At 37.7% G+C, this 20,124-nt stretch overlaps 2 protein-coding genes across 2 annotated transcripts; both read left to right on the top strand.

Moving 5' to 3' along the window:
- The first annotated feature begins 2,262 nt into the window (after nt 1–2,262).
- On the top strand, nt 2,263–3,922 carry LOC122303828 (peroxidase 3). Its single transcript, XM_043115800.1, has 4 exons — nt 2,263–2,617; nt 2,744–2,935; nt 3,052–3,214; nt 3,304–3,922. The coding sequence occupies exons 1-4, from the start codon at nt 2,375–2,377 to the stop codon at nt 3,717–3,719; spliced, it is 1,014 nt and encodes a 337-aa protein (XP_042971734.1). The 5' UTR covers nt 2,263–2,374; the 3' UTR covers nt 3,720–3,922.
- A 13,208-nt stretch (nt 3,923–17,130) lies between these two features.
- LOC122304623 (protein FAR1-RELATED SEQUENCE 5-like) lies at nt 17,131–19,924 on the top strand. Its single transcript, XM_043116883.1, has 5 exons — nt 17,131–17,181; nt 17,272–17,416; nt 17,498–19,599; nt 19,685–19,819; nt 19,916–19,924. Exons 1-5 carry the CDS (start codon nt 17,131–17,133, stop codon nt 19,922–19,924), a joined length of 2,442 nt encoding a protein of 813 aa, XP_042972817.1.
- Nucleotides 19,925–20,124: the final 200 nt, after the last annotated feature.

Genomic DNA, 20,124 nt, shown 5'->3' on the forward strand with positions numbered 1-20,124 from the left:
CTTTACTTTAAGCCATATAGGAAAACTAAAGCCACTTTAAGCCAGCCTTATTCCTTGGAGACAAACATTAGTTGGTCTTCCCTTCTTTTGTTTTAAATTCTTTGGACATGTGCGTTATCGCGGCAACATATTTAGAATGGAAGAGTAGTCATGCCATACGCTGCATTTCTATTTCACTGTCTTTATACTGTATTGACATGGCATTGATTTATTTTTGTTTATCTTCTAATTTGAGGATTTAAAGTGAGAAATAGATAGATGTATTAAGTAGGTCCCACGCCATTTATTGCTTAGATCATAATCGTTAAAATATTTATACCGACAATAATAAATAGTATGAGACTGACTTTATTTCTTCCCCCACAAGTTTGGATAACAATGGAGAAGATTTTTTATTTTTCCCCAAATTAGTTGCATATGATTGTGGTTAGGTCACCATATAACTGAAAGTCTGCAAGGAAATTAAAGTGCACTCACATGAGGGGGCAGTATGGAGAAAAGCTTTTTCTTTACTATAGCACCAACATGAAGTTATATGCACGAGAGAGTGTCAGATCTTTCAAAGTTTTTTGATTATTCTGGTTTAAAAAGCAAATAAAATTTGCAATTCCTGTGATTGATTCTTCCAAACCGCCCTGTTAACGTCAGGCCGATGCCCTTAGTAAGTTACTTAAAAAGATTAATAATATAAAGTAAATGACAGACCGACAATGAATAAAGCCACTTTGAAGAACCATTAATTTTTTTAACACAATGGGTTTTGCTTTTTGTGATTCTTTTCTTTTCTTCTTTGACGTTCTTCTGTATGTCTTTTCCTTTCTGACCTGCAGCTGGAATTGTGAAGCTCGACCATCCTAGTTGGAAAGCAATCCCGATGGGAACGTCTTTTGATAAATATTGGGAATTAATTATTTATATGCTATAAAATAAACTAATCCATGCTTGGAAGTTTGTTACGTACCCCCTAGCTATATTAATCTAGTTGATCTTCGTATAAGGTTCGGCTATTGAACTAATTAAATTTGGTTGCATGTCATTGATACGGACAGAAATAAGTAAAGAATCTATCCAACTTAGGCTAGAATTATTAATGTGTTTTGTTTTCCCCAAGAATATGACCCAGACAGCGCATGGCTAGCTATTAACTCCCCTAGTTACCTTCTTTGTAGATTTATAAAACTAGTTCTCGGCCATGGACGTTCTTTATCAATTACATGACAATTTGTTACAGGCTCTTTGCAGTTTTTGTTTATGCAAGAAGTGCTTGCGTTCCATCAAAACAAAGAACCGTTTCACCCATCCAGCTCGCTTCCCCTTCTTTTATTCCTCCTTACCTTGCACGAAAGCAAAGGAGAGAGCAGATCATTTGCTGTTGACCCAATGGATTAAATTGTGGATGCCCTGAAATATTCGTGATTCTCTATATAAATGAAATCCATGAGATTTTGTGGAAATTGTAAATTGAGCTGATCTTCTGTTATATATTGCATTTTTTTTTTTTTGTGGTCCCTTATTCTATATATATTCCTTTCTTTTTTTAGTATTTCTCATAATTTAATTCTAGTATATATGTGAGTGCGTTGGTAATAAGAATTCGTTCTCACATCTCAAAACAAAAATCTCTCTCTATATGTAAGAGAAGCCAAGCACAAATTCTTGAGCTACTTTATTCTTGACGTGTCACACTTTGATTATTATGTCTTAATGTTATGTGCTGTATATTAGACTAATACCATGGCGGTGACAGCAGGTACCCAGGAATGGACAAGGAAAGTACTTCAGACAAAAAATTCCATCGTCGTAGTGGGTAGCAAATGATCTCATTCTGCTAAAATATTGTCTTCCTCTTCACATTTTCTGGCAAAAAGATCAGCCAGCTATATCCACCAAATCCATGATGTACACATATGTTAGACCCCACATACAGCTTAATTAAATTTATCACTGATCAATGCCATTCTTTCCAATTCAGTTCAATGTTGCATATTCTATGTTCTATGCATAAAGAATCAGTGCTTATCACTTTCCATTTAATTAGCATGGAAAGGGAAAATGTTCTGTAATGAAATGTCAAATGAGGGATCATGCATTGTGACACATGAACGGAAGGACCTAATTTCTGGGCATTTATTCACTTGTCGTGTGGGGGGACAGCCCTGACTAATCTTTATTTTTAATGTTCAACCTCAGATAATGTACAATACAACAAGATACGGGTATACCTACTATCACATGTTGGTTAGCTTGCTAGCTACGTCGGTCGACTTTTCTTCCTCTTTGCTTCTTATAATCTGCAGCTAAAGTAAAGGTTATAAATCTACCCCTCACGCTTCCTGAATCATTTGTACATGCACTGGAGTTGCTTCCTACAAAGATGCATATAAACAGTAACTCAAGAGTACTTGAAATGGGAGGGATACGTTATTTTGCGGTTATAATCATAGGTGTTTTAGGATTTTTGGGTTCTACACAAGCTCAACTGCAGTTGGATTTTTACTCTAAGAGCTGCCCAAGAGCCGAGAAGATTATCCAAGATTTTGTTAACAAGCATATCCATAATGCTCCATCATTGGCTGCTGCTCTCCTAAGAATGCACTTCCATGACTGCTTTGTCAGGGTCTGTGTCCTCTCTTTTCTCGTTAACTTTTTCATTCCACTATGCTTGTCTTCGTCGTCGTCTTCTTCTTCTGTTGTATTCTTGGTTTTGATGGCATAAAGAGTTCATGTTTTATGCCTTCTCTAGGGTTGTGATGGATCCGTGCTTCTGAACTCAACGTCGAGCAACCAAGCTGAAAAGGATGGTGGTCCAAATCTAACAATCAGAGGTTTTGACTTCATTGACAGAGTGAAGAGCCTTCTTGAAGCTGAATGTCCTGGCATAGTCTCTTGTGCAGATACAATTGCTTTGGTTGCAAGAGATTCTGTCGTGGCCACAGTAAGACCCAAAACATAATTAAAAAATAACCCAATTTGATCTTTCCTTTTATGACTAAGGAAATGGATCAAGTTTTACTTGTTTTTGTGTTATTATACATTGTTTCTCACATTCAGGGAGGACCATCTTGGACAGTTCCAACCGGTCGAAGAGACGGGACAATCTCTTTGTCGTCAGAAGCAGTCAACAACATCCCACCTCCAACTAGCAACTTCACAAACCTCCAAAGACTATTTGGAAACCAGGGTCTTGATTTGAAAGATTTGGTCTTACTCTCTGGTAATCCAAACGTCCTCATTTCCAAGCACATAGCTTTACTCAATTCAATGGCAATATTAATATATTTATGTCAATTACTTCATGATCAGGTGCTCACACCATTGGCGTCGCTCATTGTTCATCCATCTCTACCCGACTGTATAATTTCACTGGGGTGGGCGATCAGGACCCTGCTCTGGACAGTGAATATGCTGCAAATCTCAAGGCAAGGAAGTGCCCAAATCCTAATGATAATACCACAATTATTGAGATGGACCCCGGAAGCCGCAAGACTTTCGACCTTAGCTACTACACTCTCCTGCTAAAGAGAAGAGGTCTATTCCAATCTGATGCTGCTTTAACTTCCAACGCTACTACGAAGTCTTACATCACCCAGCTGCTTCAAGGACCGCTCGACAATTTCTACGCTGAATTTGCCAAGTCCATGGAGAAAATGGGTCGGGTCGACGTTAAGACTGGGAGTGTCGGTGAGATTAGAAGGAACTGTGCAGTTGTTAATAGTTAAGAGTTTTTTATTTGTTAAATTATTAGTGGGTAAAATGTCTTGTCTACGCAAGTTCCAAATTGTTTGTTTGTTGTGTGTTTTCATCGTAGTTGTTTCGCGAATAAAGAGGGCCTCCTTCTGGTTCCCCCACGTTTAGTGTTTAGAAAGAAAAATTGTTACGAATTTAATAATTCTAAATTCTAAAATCTCGAAATTGTATGTCATTTTCCTGTGCATAATTGTTTCTGCCTCAATCAAACCTGGTTCTTTTCTGCTTCCGCGTGCTGTTTCGTGTGAATTTTATTATATATATAAGTACAGTCGAATATTAATTTATATATTAATATTAATTTATTTATATTTAAATTTTAAATTAATATTATTTTTAATAAAATTTATTTTTTTATCAATTACATTATATTAATATATAAATTAATACATAATTATATTTTTCATTCGTATACACGAACAAGAATTCGTAAAGAAACCTTTTTCCCAATTTCACGGTGGTCTGTGTCATTTATTGCTTTTACCGAAGGATCGTACAAACCATTATTGAATTAAAAGAAGTGATAATTTGAAGATAAAGTGGTCAAAGTTAGTGTGATAATTTGAAGAGAAAGTGGTCAAAGTTAGTGCCTGAAAGGCTAAGGGTTTCTTTAAAGAAATATTTTCTCGAATCCAAGAGTTTCTTCGATTCCCAAAAGAGCCCTTAACGTATAACCTTGGAAGGCGTCCCGTTGTTAATTGGACGATGAAGCTTAATTTAATGCAGGGTAGTTCCTCCGACCAGAGTCGAGTTTAATGTGAGTGACATGTGTTGTCAATTTCTGGTGATAAAGGTCAAGGAGGTGGACACATGGTTGGAGCTGGTTTGTGTGTTTGAAATTTGTCGGTGACGGCAGAACAACCACACATCCCATCCCATTATTGAGTGCACAGAGATTTCGGATCAGCAATCAGTTATCACACTATTCACTACCGAACGGCTACCCTCAACGTTAAAATCCGTTCATTTCTTTTGGGTACAAGGACATGTGCACAGCTTACATGTGCAGGTGGCTTACGTTACATGATTAATTGTCTGGGTGATGATACCCTTACTACAGCCTTACAAACTTCTGCTGCGGGGGCGTCCATGCTCAGTATTGTAGTATATTACAATGGATTATGTTTAGTTCGGTAGTTTGCTAATCTATTTATAAATTGTATTGATACCATGCATATAAATAATCATCTTATTAAATATTTTGATTTTATTTTATATTTAACCATAAAAAATAAAAATAATAAAAAAAAAATTATGTATCTTATATAACGTGAAATACATAAAATATAAAATATATATAACTATAATATTTAAAATGAAACATGATAAATAACGTACTTATAAATATTATGACATACATGATACATAAACACTCACTTTTAAAAAATTGATTTTAATAATATATACAACTAGCTAACGTATAATAATCATAATTTACGATTAAATTATTTATCTGGTACCGCTAAATTCAAAGTCTTACTTCAAATCGTTATCTTTATGGGTACAGCTTCTAGTCCTTCTTTCATCTCGTGAGAGTAAGGTTTTCTCTCAAGGTTCCTTGTGGAAATCTTTGAGACTTTCTCTCGGACTCAGGTCTGTGGAGATGGAGGATGGTGTTTTGTCATCCCTCTACGAGGGATTGAAATTAACAGATGAGGAAAAACAAGAGATTGAGGTTAGCACTGAAGAAATATCATTATCAACTTCAAAAAGCAAACTATGCATAATGGTCTGTCTGATTTCTGATAAGGAGACTAACAGAGGAGCCCTCATGAGTACGCTGCCTAAAATATGGAATGCAGAGAGGAAAATTGCTTTTAAAGAGGTTGGAAGAAATAAGTTCTTGGTGGAGTTTAAATCGAGGTCGGACAAGATAAGAGTGTTGAATGGTCGGCCATGGTCTTTTGACAAGAGCCTGCTGTGTATTCAGGACTGTGAAGGTGCCAAGTCTATTAAGGAAATGCATTTCTGTTTTGAACCCTTTTGGATTCAGTGTCATGACATGCCATTCGCAGGAATGACTGCGAGTATGGGGCAGAAGCTGGGAAGCTCCCTGGGGAAGGTACTTATGGTGGATACGAATGGTAGTGAAACCTGCTGGGGTAAGTTTTTACGTGTGAAGGTAATGCTAGACATAACCAAACCACTTGCTAGAGGCAGGTTTATTTCTCAGGATGGTGAGAAGTTCTGGATTCCTTTTAGATATGAGAGAATGGCCAACTTTTGTTATCACTGTGGGTCCATTAAGCATGGACATGGAACATGTGAAAACATAGAGAAGGGACTACATGTGGGGGCTAGTCTCGGGCAGCAGTATGGTGCGTGGCTGAGGGCTAGTAATAAAAAGCAAGTCCAGTCGGCAGGCAAGGTGAGGAAGATGACAAATGACGGTGGATCATCGGAGAGTGGTCGGAGGGTGTCCTCAGATGAGTCCATTAAAGAAGATGATAATTATGGAAAGGCACCAGAGGCAGTTAGACAGCAGGCAGGCAGCCAATCATTTCACACGAATGAGGAGGCTGCACCTGTCAGTGCTAGGAGGAAAGTTGTCGAGGTAGTGGAACCAGTGATGCAGGAGGGGGGACACTTGCCAACAATTCTGTTAGAGGAATCCCATGACCAGTTGGGCCCAGTGGTAGTGGAGGAACCTAAAAAGGAAAGGAAGGTACCAAGCAAAGGGCATAGCTGGAAAAGAAAAGTACGTGAAGCCAGATTATCACTAACTAATCAAGGATTAGAGGGAGAAATTGTAGTGTCTAAGCACGTCCATTCAAGTAAAAGGAAAGCTCAGGAAACATCTGAGAGTGGTGTGGAAAAAAGAAGCAAGTTAACTCTCGTAGATGAGGAAGGGGATGAACTCTCCATGGCAGTGGCTGTTGAGCAGCCCTGCCAGCTACCATGATTCTTTTGAGTTGGAACTACCGAGGGCTTGGGAACCCTCGGACAGTTAGAGAACTTCGCCTCATGGTGAAGGAAAAGGGCCCAAGTTTCATTTTTCTGTCAGAAACAAAATGTAGGAGAGAAAGATTAGAGGGTAGAAGGAATGGTTTGGGTTTTGAATGTAGTTTTGTGGTGGATAGTGTAGGGAGAAGTGGAGGTCTAGCTATGTTTTGGAGAGATGAAGCACAAGTTGAGTTATCCTCTTACTCACAGAGTCACATTTCCTTGTTTGTTGGCAAGGATGATGGGAGGCAACAGGTGATGGTTACGGGCTTCTATGGTAATCCTGTGGTGGAAAAAAGAAAGGAGAGTTGGTGGTTGCTTAGATGTTTAAAACCGACAGGAAACATGGCTTGGTTATGCTGTGGTGATTTTAATGAGTTGCTCACTAATGAAGAACAGTATGGGGGAGCTAACAGATCTTTCTATCAAATGGAAAATTTCAGGAAAGCTCTTGATGAATGTGAGCTTAGTGACCTAGGCTATGAAGGATCCAAGTTCACTTGGAGTAATAAGAGAGAAGGGTCTGATTTCATCAAAGAGAGGTTGGACCGAACTTTTGGCAATCACCAATGGAACATGTCCTTCTATCAGACTAGAGTGCAGGTCCTTTCAGCTCTTCATTCTGACCATTTTCCTCTGTTGATCTTGTGTGACTGTACTGAGGCCCCTAGTAGCAAAACTGGCAAGATTTTTCGCTATGAGGCCAGCTGGTCCAGATTGAAAGATTGCAAGGAAGTTATAAAAAGAGCTTGGGAATCAAACATGGGAAATGAGAATCCTATACTCAGGATTCAGGACACTCTGTTAGCATGCAAAACTAGACTACAAGTTTGGTCAAAGTTCAAGGGAAAGGGGAAGAACAGGACACTACAGCAGAAGAGGATCCTACTAAAAGAGCTCCAATTACTAAACAAAGGGGATCTAAATAAAGAGATAAAAGGGTTGCAGAGTGAGGTAGATGTAATGCTGGAGGAAGAGGAGATTAAATGGAGGCAAAGGTCTAAGCAACTCTGGTTAAAAGAAGGGGATAAGAATTCCAAATATTTCCATAAATGTGCCACTCAAAGAAGGCAGTGGAATGAGATAAAAGTAATTGAAAATGAAAGTGGAAACAAAGCTAGAAGTCAAGAGGAAATTAGCTTGCTGTTCCAAGACTATTACCAGAACCTTTTTGAGTCTTCAAACCCCCAAAATATTGAGGATGTTCTGAGGGACATAGAACCAGGAGTCACAGATGAAATGAATAGGCAACTAGTGAAGGAATGCAACCTTGCAGAGGTGAAGCAAGCAGTTTTTGAGATGAACCCTATGAGTGCCCCTGGCCCTGATGGTTTTTCTGCAGGGTTTTATCAAGACAACTGGCAGTGTGTAGGAGATGGTGTCTTTTTGGCTGTTAAGGAGGTGCTGTCGGGAGGTAGAGATTTGGGTAGGATTAATGAAACATTCATAGTTTTAATCCCAAAAAAGAAAAAGCCAGTACTTGTCTCTGAGTATAGACCTATAAGCCTGTGTAATGTTCTTTATAAAATTGTCTCTAAAGTGTTGTCTAATAGGTTGAAAAAGATACTTCCCTTGTTAATATCACCTTCTCAAAGTGCCTTTGTACCTGGTAGACTAATTTCAGACAACATTTTTGTTGCATATGAGGCTATGCACTCCATGCAACACAGAATGAGGGGTAAGAAAGAAGGGTATATGGTAGTCAAATTGGACATGAGCAAGGCTTATGATCGCATTGAGTGGGACTTTTTGGCTGCGGTTTTAAGGAGAATGGGATTTGAAGAGAAATGGGTGGGATTAATCAAGGCTTGTGTGGAAACAGTGAGACATTCATTGATGATAAATAGAATTCCTCAGCAACCTTTTCACCCTTCTAGAGGATTAAGGCAAGGGGATCCTCTCTCCCCTTACCTTTTCATCCTATGCTCAGAAATACTTGGCAGGATGCTGAACAAAGCTGAGGAGAAGGGTTATATTTCTGGTTTTCCCTTTGCGCGAGGCTCCCTATTGGTTAACCATCTCTTTTTTACAGATGACAGTCTGCTCTTTTGCAAGGCTAATGCATTGGAATGGAGCAGGCTTTTCAGCTTACTGAGTCAATACGAGACTGCATCTGGTCAAAGGTTAAACCTAGAGAAAACTGCAGTATATTTCAGCAGGAACACAAGTATTGAAGCCAAGGATGCTATCCTATCAGGTGTTAGGCTGTGTGAAGCTAGATCCTACGAGAAATACCTTGGCCTCCCCTCATACGTTGGAAGACAGAAAGTGGCAGCCTTCAGACCAATCTTGGAGTCCATAAGAAATAGGATGAGCAATTGGAAGGTAAAATTCCTAACTCAGGCAGGAAAGGAGGTGTTGTTGAAGTCCATAGTTCAAGCAATCCCAACTTATTGCATGAGTATCTTTAAACTCCCCAAGGCTGTGCTTAATGCTATCAACAAGTCTATGAAAAAATTATGGTGGGGTAGTAGGGAAGAGAAGACAAAAACTTAATGGATTCCTTGGAAACAAATGGGTAAATCTAAAAGGGAGGGAGGATTAGGCTACAGGGACTTTGAAGATTTTAATTTGGCCCTTCTTGCAAAGCAAGGGTGGAGGATCATTCAAAATCCCTCTTCCTTAGCTTCAAGAGTTCTTAAAGCAAAGCATTTCTTCAAATCTGATTTTTTAAAGGCCAAAGTTGGAAGCAATGCTTCCTTCCTGTGGAGAAGCTTCCTGGAAGCAAGACCAATCCTGCAAGAGGGACTCTTTTGGAGGATCGGTAATGGGGATTCTGTTAACATATGGACAGATAAATGGCTTCCTAGACCATCATCTTTCAAGGTGCAGTCTCCCATTAAAGCAGAATTTGCTGCCAGTAAGGTGTCTACACTAATTGACTCAAGCTCAGGGACATGGAAAATGGATACTCTAAGAGAGGTTTTCAGGCATGAGGAAGTGGAAGTAGTGTGCAGAATACCAGTAAGTGTGAGTAATAGCCAAGACAAGTTGATATGGAGGTGTGCAAAAGATAGAAGGTTCATGGTTAGGAGTGCTTACTACTTGGCAGGGGAGATGTCAGCTGAACAGAATGGGCAAACCTCTCAAGCTAGGCAGAAGTCTGAACTTTGGACTAAGCTTTGGAAGTTAATGGTACCAAGTGCTACTCGAATGCTCTTATGGAGGGCATGCCATGACTCTTTGCCTATTAACCAGAAGCTTGTGCAGAGGAAAATCATAGAGTCCCCCTTGTGTCCTATCTGTGAGATAGAATTAGAATCTGTTACTCATGCCCTTTGGTCTTGCTGTGCTGCCCAAGATATATGGGGTCATAACCTTCTCTGTTTTCAGAAGTTGAAAGTGAGGGAAGTGCCTTTCAAAGAGTTGTGTAAAGATATGTTTGATGTTCTGGATGATCACAGTTTTGCTATATTTGCTGAAACAATTTATATGATCTGGAGGAGGAGGAACAGTTTTGTGTTTGAAAACAGGTTCATGGACCCGAATGAGCTAGTAAAGGCTGCCAATCGAAAAGTTAAGGACTATCAGGAAGCAAACCAGACATCAGGGGGTAAAAGGGTGGCTACTACCTTATCTCAATCCTATTGGTCTGCTCCTCCAGATCAATTTTATAAGGCTAATTGGGATGCCTCAGTGGATAGGGTCAATAGCAGAATTGGCATTGGAGTGATTATTAGAGATTGGAATGGAGGGGTGGTAGCTACTCTTAGATATCAAAGGGAGTCCTTTCCAGACCCGGTTGTAGCAAAGGCTTTAGGGGCTCTAAAAGCAGTTTCTTTGTGCCAACAATTACTTCTTGATAGAGTCATTCTAGAGAGGGATGCTAAAGTAGTGGTAGATGATATAAACTGTGATACAGTCAAGTGGAACTCGGGTGGGATGATTATTCAAGACATCAAGCACAAGCTCAGCTCGATGGGGGAGTGGTCTGTGCAGTTTATACCAAGAAACATTAATACAATAGCTCATATACCAGCTAAGGATGCACTCAAACTCTCTAAGGAGAGCATTGTAATGGGAGGAATCCCTTCTTGTATCCAAGCTTCAATGCTTTAAGATGAATATGAATACAAATTCTTCTTTTCAAAAAAAAAAATCGTTATCTTTATGATGTACCATATGTCACTAATTTTAGAAGAGTCTGTCATAATGTTTTATTTAACTTAATTCCTACTAAGGAAAATAAATTAAAATAATTAATTTGTTTTTTCCGAACTTAATAGATACTAAGCCCAGAAGTAAGCCCATTGTAATGAACTATACCGGACCCGACCATTTACAATCTGCCGTGGTTACAAAATTAAGGACAATAACGTAATAATACTTAAAAGTCTACCGCTAGAATTAAAAAAGAAGAGCATAAAAATCTATACCAGTCTGCACATGCTTAACAAAAGAAGAATTAAACAACTTGATCAAGACAGAGATGTTTGGGTGCTAGAGCCGTGAGAAGAGAGGATGTTAAATGGAAAAAGCCTGAAGTAGGGTTGATTAAGGTTAACTGGGATGCTGCAGTGGATGCCAATAATAGAAAAGTTGGGTTGGGGGTTATTGTGAGGGATGATCAAGGAGAAATTCTAGCATGTCTATGCTCGGGTGTTGAGAGTCTAGTGGGGGCCTGTGCTACAGAAGTCATGGCAGCTAGAAGAGTTGCTCTGTTAAGTATAGAGCTGGGGTTGAGCAGAGTAATTCTGGAGGGAATTCGCAGGTTGTCGTGAAGGACCTGAGCAATGATGAAAAGGTTCTAACAGACTATGGTGTGTTCATAGAAGATGCAAAGAAAATACTTAGAGGAAGGTCGAATTGGTCTGCAAGATTTGTGTATAGAGATGCTAACAAAGTGCACATATACTTGCAAAACTAGCTTTATGTAGTATAGAAGAAAGAGTGTGGATAGAGGATGGTCCTAGGCAAATTACAAATACTGTGCTTAGTGAGAAATATTGTATTGATTGAACTTTATTTCCAGTTTATTCAATAAAAATTCATTGTTATACTCAAAAAAAAAAAAAAAACAAAAAGAAACACACAAAGCATAAAAGAAACTTTGAGGGCGAATTCGTAATAAACCTAAATCTACGTGTGCTTACAGTCAACTGTAAGTTGGGGTAAGCGGGGGGTGCGCGTATTATAGTCATATTTATATATGTACTAGCAAATTAAAAATTATATAGTTTAAAAATTACTAAACCACGACTTATACAAAATATATACTAGTAAATTTAAAAACTATATAATTTTTAAATTATAGTCATATTTATAAATTTAAATTTATAATTTAGATTTAAAAATATATTTTTGATCACTTTTGTAACACTTTGGTCCCGCAAGGGTCGGAGAGTTATTTCATGTAATTTAAAATTCACATTTCATCAAGATATTTACAAACTCCAAAATATAAAGTCATCAAATATCAATATCACAAATTTAAACCTCTAGTTCCTAACCAAAACTCATTCCACAAAATTAACCTAAAATCTAAATATTAAATTTTCACATAATCATTTCTTAGTCCTCAAATTTCTAAACCTCAAATTGAAAGTCACCTCCTAAACCCACATATATGCAAACACCTCATATGTTATAGTCTGCTAAACCTCAAACCTGACTTTCAATCAAACTTATATTCACTTCCAAAATCTAAACCTCCAAGTCATGTCCTACGGCCTATAGAGTAAGCCAATTAAATCTAAAACCTCAAATTCTCAAACATCAATCTATAAAGTCTGCAAAATCTCAAACATGGCTCTAATACCAACTGTTCTGTTTCTGGTGCACCTATTTTAGAAACAAAATAATTTTCTAGTGGTCTTTCCTGTGTACACATTCGGGGACTCTAAGAATAATAAGTGGAAGATTCATATTCTATTTTTACTTGGCTAATTATCGGGGTTTGCACAATTCTACCATGGGGTTAAACATGGCTTCTAATGTGATATGATGTTCTGGTATAATGGTAGTCAGTTATACTTTGCCAAAAAGATTTTGAATAAAAGTATTTGTGAACTTTCACTCTAATATTTTTATAACATGTTCTAACTTTGCATTCTAAAAATAAACGGTGTTTTGATTCTGTATTATGAACTCAGTAAATACTCATATTTACATACTAGTATATGTTATTTGCTTACTGAGTTATTGATGTCAACAACTCACCACTTATCTCCATAATATTTTTCAAATGATTATTTCAGACAATGATCAGGATTATAGAGCAAGGGTGAGACGATTTTTAAGCTTAGTGGTTAAGCATAAAAGATGTTTTTGAGTATTGGCAAGTTTTGATAGTGAGTTTTGTAATATTCTGGTGACTTTATATTTTAGAGTCTGTAAATATCTTGATGAAATATAAGTTTTAAGTTATAAGAAGTAACGCTCTGACCCTTACAGGACCGGGCGTTACGACTTTTGAACCTAGAAATATTTTTTTATACCTAATGAAATGTAATCCACATTTTAAGTGAATATGAGGCGGATTCGCCCATCACCCCGCCTAGCAAGGCAGAGTACCCTACCTCTGGGATGCAAGGGCGGGTGTAAAAACCCCAACTCCCACCCCATAGAGGGCGGGGTGCGGGGAGGGTATGATGTAAATAGCACCCCTAACTAAAAGTTGATCTTATCATATTTATGATATAGTCAAAGAATGGCATAATTGTAAAAAGTCGAAAGGGCTAAAAGTTCAAAGGAGCCATTAACATTTGAAAACAAAACTTTGTTACTGGATACAATTTTCAAATCATCTATACTGTATAGCAACTTTTTCTACTCAAATATATTATATTTTATTTCTAAATTTTAAAACTATCTACTTAAGTAAACAGTAAAAACTAAAAATGAATAATGTTTAAACAGTATAAAATTGACATAAACAGTATACAATTCGATTGAAAATTAAAATAATGAGATTCACACATTTTTCAAATCTAAAAAATTAAAAACTATCTTATCTCATCTTACTATCTAAACATATATTTTTTTTTTACAAATTATTTTATTTTATCTTAACTTAAAAATTTTATTATTATTTAAAATATTTTATCTCTAACTGAACTGTGCATCCAAATGAGTGGAGAGAGAGAGGGCCCTGATGTAATTACACTAAAAAAAACCCTTCGGGTGGAAAAAAGAAAGTGAAAAAGCAATTGAAATCCGGTGCTCGCTGAGAGAGACAGGGAGAGAGATGTGTTGAGTTTGATGTTTAATTTGTAAAAGAAGGGACGATGAGTTTGTGATTGACGAGGATTGTGTGTATAAATGATTATACGATAGTCATGGTGAGGTTGGTATTGGGAATTTGAGAGACTTGAATAAACACGTAAAATTGATCCGGTTAATGGCTATGAATTTAAGAATCGTGAGAGTTTTAGATAAAAGTTGGTGATAAATTTTAAGAAGAACTCAATCAGTAGATTTGGATTCAGAATTTAGTAAAAATTTAAATTGATAATTTTAATTACATTTATCTCCTAAAATAATAATAATAATAATAATAATAATACGAATGAAACTAAATAAATAGATTAAAATTATTTTATGCCTTAATTTGAGAATTTGTATGTTACACACAATTTTGTTGAAACTCTTCTCTCCCTTCTCTTTGTCAGCGATCTTGGAACGAAACTTTTCAAAGATCAAACCGTTTCTTATCCAAACTAAGCAAATCAGCTTGCACTTCTCCATTTTCTCAGCAACCAAACCAAGCTGATCAAACTCTTGCCATTAAAATCAGTTTGCTGTCTTTCATTATCTCAAAAAATTTCAATAAAATCGAGCCACTCAATCAAGAATCTTGAATTTCAATTTCAGAAGTATTGTTTACATTGAGACAATCCAGAAAAAAGAAAGCAACGTGATCCGGAAAATTCAAAACTTATTTCTCTTTTTTCTTTTTGTCTTCCCAACAGCCATTTCTCTTTGGTTACGCAATTCAATTCTTGAGAGCGATGCTTTCACTTTTCACGCTGCCATAAGTTCAAATTCAAATCCCTGAACATGGGTTTTTGCCAGTTTCACCCAGTTTCAAATGGGTAAAATTTGAGAGAGAGAACGTGCAACCGTTGTAGGGAGAAATTAGTCATTTTACTAGGCCATGTCATGTGTGCAATGGATGCACCGAAATAGTGGCTTCTACCTTGATTAATTCTATTTAAAAATAAGTAAAGCTACAGAGAAGCCACTATAGCATTGCACACAATGCACTCACTACGTGGCTTCTCTTGGTTTTTAATTTTTTTTTTATCATTTTGACCAAAACGGTGCGTTTAGAAGTTATTTGAAATACAGTTTGATCGATTTCATCCCCATTTGAAATGAACCCGCGAAGCACCCTCTCCCGAGACAGCAACCCGCGTAGTGGTTGATCTACCCAGCTCCTCCCGGCGACGGCGTCTCTGTCTCCTCCCGGCGACGGCGTCTCTGTCTCCTCCCGGCGACGGCGTCTGTGTCATCAGCCACTTTCTCGTGAGTCAGTCCGTCGTCTTCCCAGTGCCACCGCTCCCCACGAGTTCAACATCCCTTGAAACGAGGTCAACATCCCCTAAAACTCCGTTGTTCCTTAGCACGAACCCGCATCTGCCCTTCCTCTTCCAAGTGCCACCTCACGACGGTGAGGCTTTGTTCAGCGCCACCTTGCGAGTCTCCTACAGCAGTGCTTCCACTCCCCTTGAAACGATTGTGAACGGAGCAAAGAAAAAACAGTTCGTAAAGCTCTGTTTTTTCGGGTAAATGCACTGAGAAGCTTAGGTAAATATTTTACCATTTTCGTACGTGTTGTAACATTATGTTCTTCAGTTTTACATCAAGATTGGATTTTTCTGTTTTTCGAGATGGTATGGTAGCTTAGGGCATGGAGAAAAACCTCAGCTTTTGGTTGGCTTCCGTTAGTTTTGAACTGGTTTGGAGAAATGAGATAAAAATGTCAGCTTTTACGTGTATTCTGCTAGGTTTGAATGGTTGTGGATTGTGGCATAAAAATCTTAGCTTTTGCTCGGCTTCTCTAAGTTTGGAATATGGTGGAATGAAATAGTTGTTATGTTACTTCTCAAATTAATCAGGGTTGATATGGTACAACCTATTGCTTAAGAACATCTAATGTGTTTAGTAGATTACTGAGTTTAGTTAATAGTTAAGAACACCTATTGTATTTCATTGCTTACTCAAACACTGGTAAGTTCCTGCCACAGTTGAACCTTCTCCCACCCAGGTATCATAAGAAGTTAAATACTATATATTTAATTGGTTCTATGTCCAATATTAGTGTAAGATATGGGTTGATGAAAACCATTTTTGTATGATATTGTAAGTAAAATATGTTTGTGAGTTTTGATTGGCAAACTGTCATCCACATTTGATAGTAGTTAGATTTCCCCTCCTCCAACCAAATGTATAATTATGAGTTTAAATGAATTTTCTGCACACGTTTATAAATCCAGGGCTTGGTATGAAATAACTAACATTATCATTCTCGCATATTGATACCAATATCTTTGCAATGTTTTTTTCATATACATATATGATAAATAAATGCCTACAAATAGTGCATTGTGAAATAAACTATTCTGGATGTGCCCCCACGTTAAGCCACTATTAATAGGTCTTGCCGTAGTATATATTCTAGAATATATACTAGTAGCGTATATACTGCGATGGCCATATAGATCTAGATATATACTAGTAGCGTATATAATCAATTCCCCCAATAAACCATAACAAATACCTTCGATACTGCCAATAATTTCAAATTCACCATACATAATATGTGCAATATATGTCCAACAACTTGTTTCTGATCGATCATTAAACCAACTACATGTAGTACTGGCCTTTTATTTTTTATTAGGCCTCACTACAAAACCAAAACCAAAACCAAGTGTGAGTTTTGAATTTCAGGTGGTCCTTGAATGTTGATCCATAAAATGGTGCTCATTATAGTAGGGTTGGTTGGTTGACATGCATGAATTTTATTTTTTAACATGCATGAATTTTATTTTTTATTAACTTTAATGACTAACATACTCCAAAAAAGGCTGTAACATTTTGTTGCATTGACTACACTCTCTTAAACGGTTTTCAAATCATAAGAACAAATTGTTATTATGATTTAGTGAATATAATTGGAGATGAATTATTAGTGAATATAATTGCTTCATGAAATATGATGTTTATGGCAATCAGTTTGGGTAGGTGACTTGAATATGATTTTCTTCATAGCTCCTCTATAGCATCGTAGTCATTCTCACAAACTACTTTTTAATATTTCTTATTCTTATTCCCATTCCCACTCTTCTCTGTAGCTTAGAGAAAAAACAAGTATACTATTTCCATGACTTAGTAATTTCTTCTCATTACCGCCGTTCAATCATAACCTATGATTTAATTTGCTGAATCTAATTAACAACATAATTGCTGCTTGCTGCTGACTTGTAGATTTAAATCATGGCCAACCCATTTGATGAAAACTTTAACCCATTTGATCATCCATTTGAGGTATATTTATTAGAAAATTTAAAAGGCTCTATTTTGTTTAGTTTATTGAGAAACTAACATGGGTTGCCTAACAATGTCCTATTTGAGCAGATGCCACCTTATATGCCATACACTCCACCGAGTAATCCGGAAGACCTGACACGAGAAGCGCCCCCTGAGTCAACTGCTGCTGAATTTGAAAAAAATGTTGGGTGTTCATCACGAATTATTGATGAGGATGTTCATGACGCTGATGGTATTTATAGTTTGATTTTAAATGATTATAGTACTTGAGCTTTCTTTTTATGCTAATCCATTCGTATTTGAATAAATGTAGAAATGGTATTCGACATAAATGAAGATTTAGAGGGTACCACTGATGTCCAAGAAGATGAGGTACGAGTTGATGCACCCAGATCCGGTATGGAATTTGCAAATGTGAAAGACCTGACAGCCTATTATAAGCATTATGCGAAACAACAGGGTTTTGGTGTACGGATACAGAGGACTAGGAGAGATGATGATGGGAGGCCAGTTTATGTGACAGTTGGTTGTGCCCGTGGCGGAAAGTACCAACCTAAGAACAGTGATATGTCGAAGCCACGGCCAACAACTAGGACGGATTGTAAGGCCAGAGTAAATGCGACATTGAGTAAGACTGACAAGTGGGTTTTCACAGTTGTAGAAAATATACACAACCATGTAACTGTAAGCCCCAAGAAGACTAGGCTATTGCAATCTCACAAGGTTCTAGATGAATACAGCCAAAGGGTCCTTGACTTGAATGATCGAGCGGGTATACGGATGAATAAGAACTTTTTTTCTCTTGTTGTTGATGCGGGAGGTTATGAGAATCTTCAGTTTCAGGAGAAAGATTGTCGGAATTATATTGATAAGGCCAGACATTTACGGTTGGGTAAAGGAGGTGGAGATGCACTTAATCAGTATTTCAAAAGAATGAGAGACAAGAATGATGGGTTTGTTTCTGTCATGGACGTGGATGATGAGGGGAGGTTACGGAATGTCTTTTGGGCTGATGCTCGTAGTCGAGCGGCCTATGAGTATTTTGGCGATGTAGTAACCTTCGATACTACGTACCTAACAAATAGGTACGGGATGCCTTTTGCTCCATTCGTTGGTGTTAACCATCATGGGCAGTCCATATTACTAGGGGCAGGATTGCTTTCGAGTGAGGACACAACCACTTTTGTGTGGTTATTTCAAATGTGGTTGGATTGCATGAATGGTCGGGCCCCCTGTTCCATCATAACCGACCAAGATCGGGCCATGAAGAGTGCTATTGCCATTGTATTCCCCAACACTCGTCATAGATTTTGTTTATGGCATATCTTGCGCAAACTTCCAGAGAAGTTGGGGTCTCACACCATGTTCAATGCGGGGTTGAAGACTGACATTCAGACAACATTATATGATTCACAGACCATCCCCGAATTTGAGGAGAGTTGGGGTGAACTACTTGAGAAGTATAATCTGGTCGGCAATAAATGGCTCCAAGCCTTATACGAGGAAAGGTCTTTTTGGGTTCCAGTTTACTTGAAAGGTGAATTTTGGGCTGGTATGAGCACGACCCAAAGGTCAGAAAGCATGAATGCATTTTTCGATGGCTATGTGCATTCCGGAACGACATTGAAGGAATTTGTTAATCAGTTTGATAATGCACTTAGAAAGAAGGTCGAGGTCGAGACACTTGCTGATTTCAAATCTATCAACCAGACTATTCCCTGCGTATCTCACTTCAACATAGAGAAGCAATTCCAATCCGTATATACAAATGCAAAATTCAAAGAGCTCCAAAGGGAGTTGCTAGGCTTAATGGCTTGTAATTGTTCGTTGGTAAGCACAGAAGGGTCAATTTTAAAGTATGATGTGTTGGATGAAATTTCTACTGACGAGCTCATTAAAACAGTCAATTACTCAATATACTTTAATGAAAAGGAGGTGGAGGTGCGATGCACGTGTGGACTATTTGAAACTAGGGGGATTCTATGTCGGCATGCACTTAGAGTTTGTCAGTTGAAGAAGATTAAAGAGCTGCCAAGTGTATATGTGTTGAATCGCTGGAGAAAGGACGTAAAGAGGAGATACACCTTACTCAGAAGTAGTTACGATGACCATGGTGACAGAGAGGATAGTCGGAATTATGAGCTTGTTGTTAAGAGATGTTTGAAATTAGCAACCAAAATAGCCTCAAATTCTGAAAAAGTCCATGCATTCCTAAGTGTTGTTGATGACTTTGAGAAAACATGTGAAGACTCAACAGTAGACTCGACACTCATTCGTACGAAGGAGAAAGCAGATGTGGTATTGGATAAGGGGAAAAAGATATTAAGCCCAAATGTGGTACGAGGAAAAGGGAGACCCCCAAGTAAGAGGAGGGTTCCACACGTGGAAAAGATGGCCATAAAGAAAAGCAAATGGGTAATTTTTTCCTTTGTTTTAACCTGCAATACAATACTTTTTCATCATGAGTTTAACATATGTCATATATTGTTTGGGAACTTAGACATGCAGGAAAATCTTGGCAAATGAAACAGGATTGGATGACAACCCGAGATCTCAACACCCCCAATTTTCTGATGGGGTATATGTTGGGACACAAAACAGCATTATTACACAATCCACACCACCAGGGGATGAGGTTAACCATGACATCATTTTGTAAATATATGTGATATGTTCAGAAATTTCAATGAATAAGTTTTAATATACTGCCGATGTGTTTTTTGAATAACAGAATTTGTGAAGCCATGGAATTTGATGGGTTCGTTTTTTAAACCATTTGGAGAGGGTATTTTTGCATTGTGAGATAGCTTTTTTGGTAAGCTCTCTCTATGTTCAAATGTATTTTTAATGGTGGCTAATTTTCATTATTTTATTTGGTGCAGGTAAAATTTTGTATTATACTATGCCCCTCAATTAGGAATCAAGAACCTTCAGATCAGG

This window comes from Carya illinoinensis, chromosome 3 (genome assembly GCF_018687715.1).
Source record: "Carya illinoinensis cultivar Pawnee chromosome 3, C.illinoinensisPawnee_v1, whole genome shotgun sequence".
Lineage (NCBI taxonomy): Eukaryota > Viridiplantae > Streptophyta > Magnoliopsida > Fagales > Juglandaceae > Carya > Carya illinoinensis.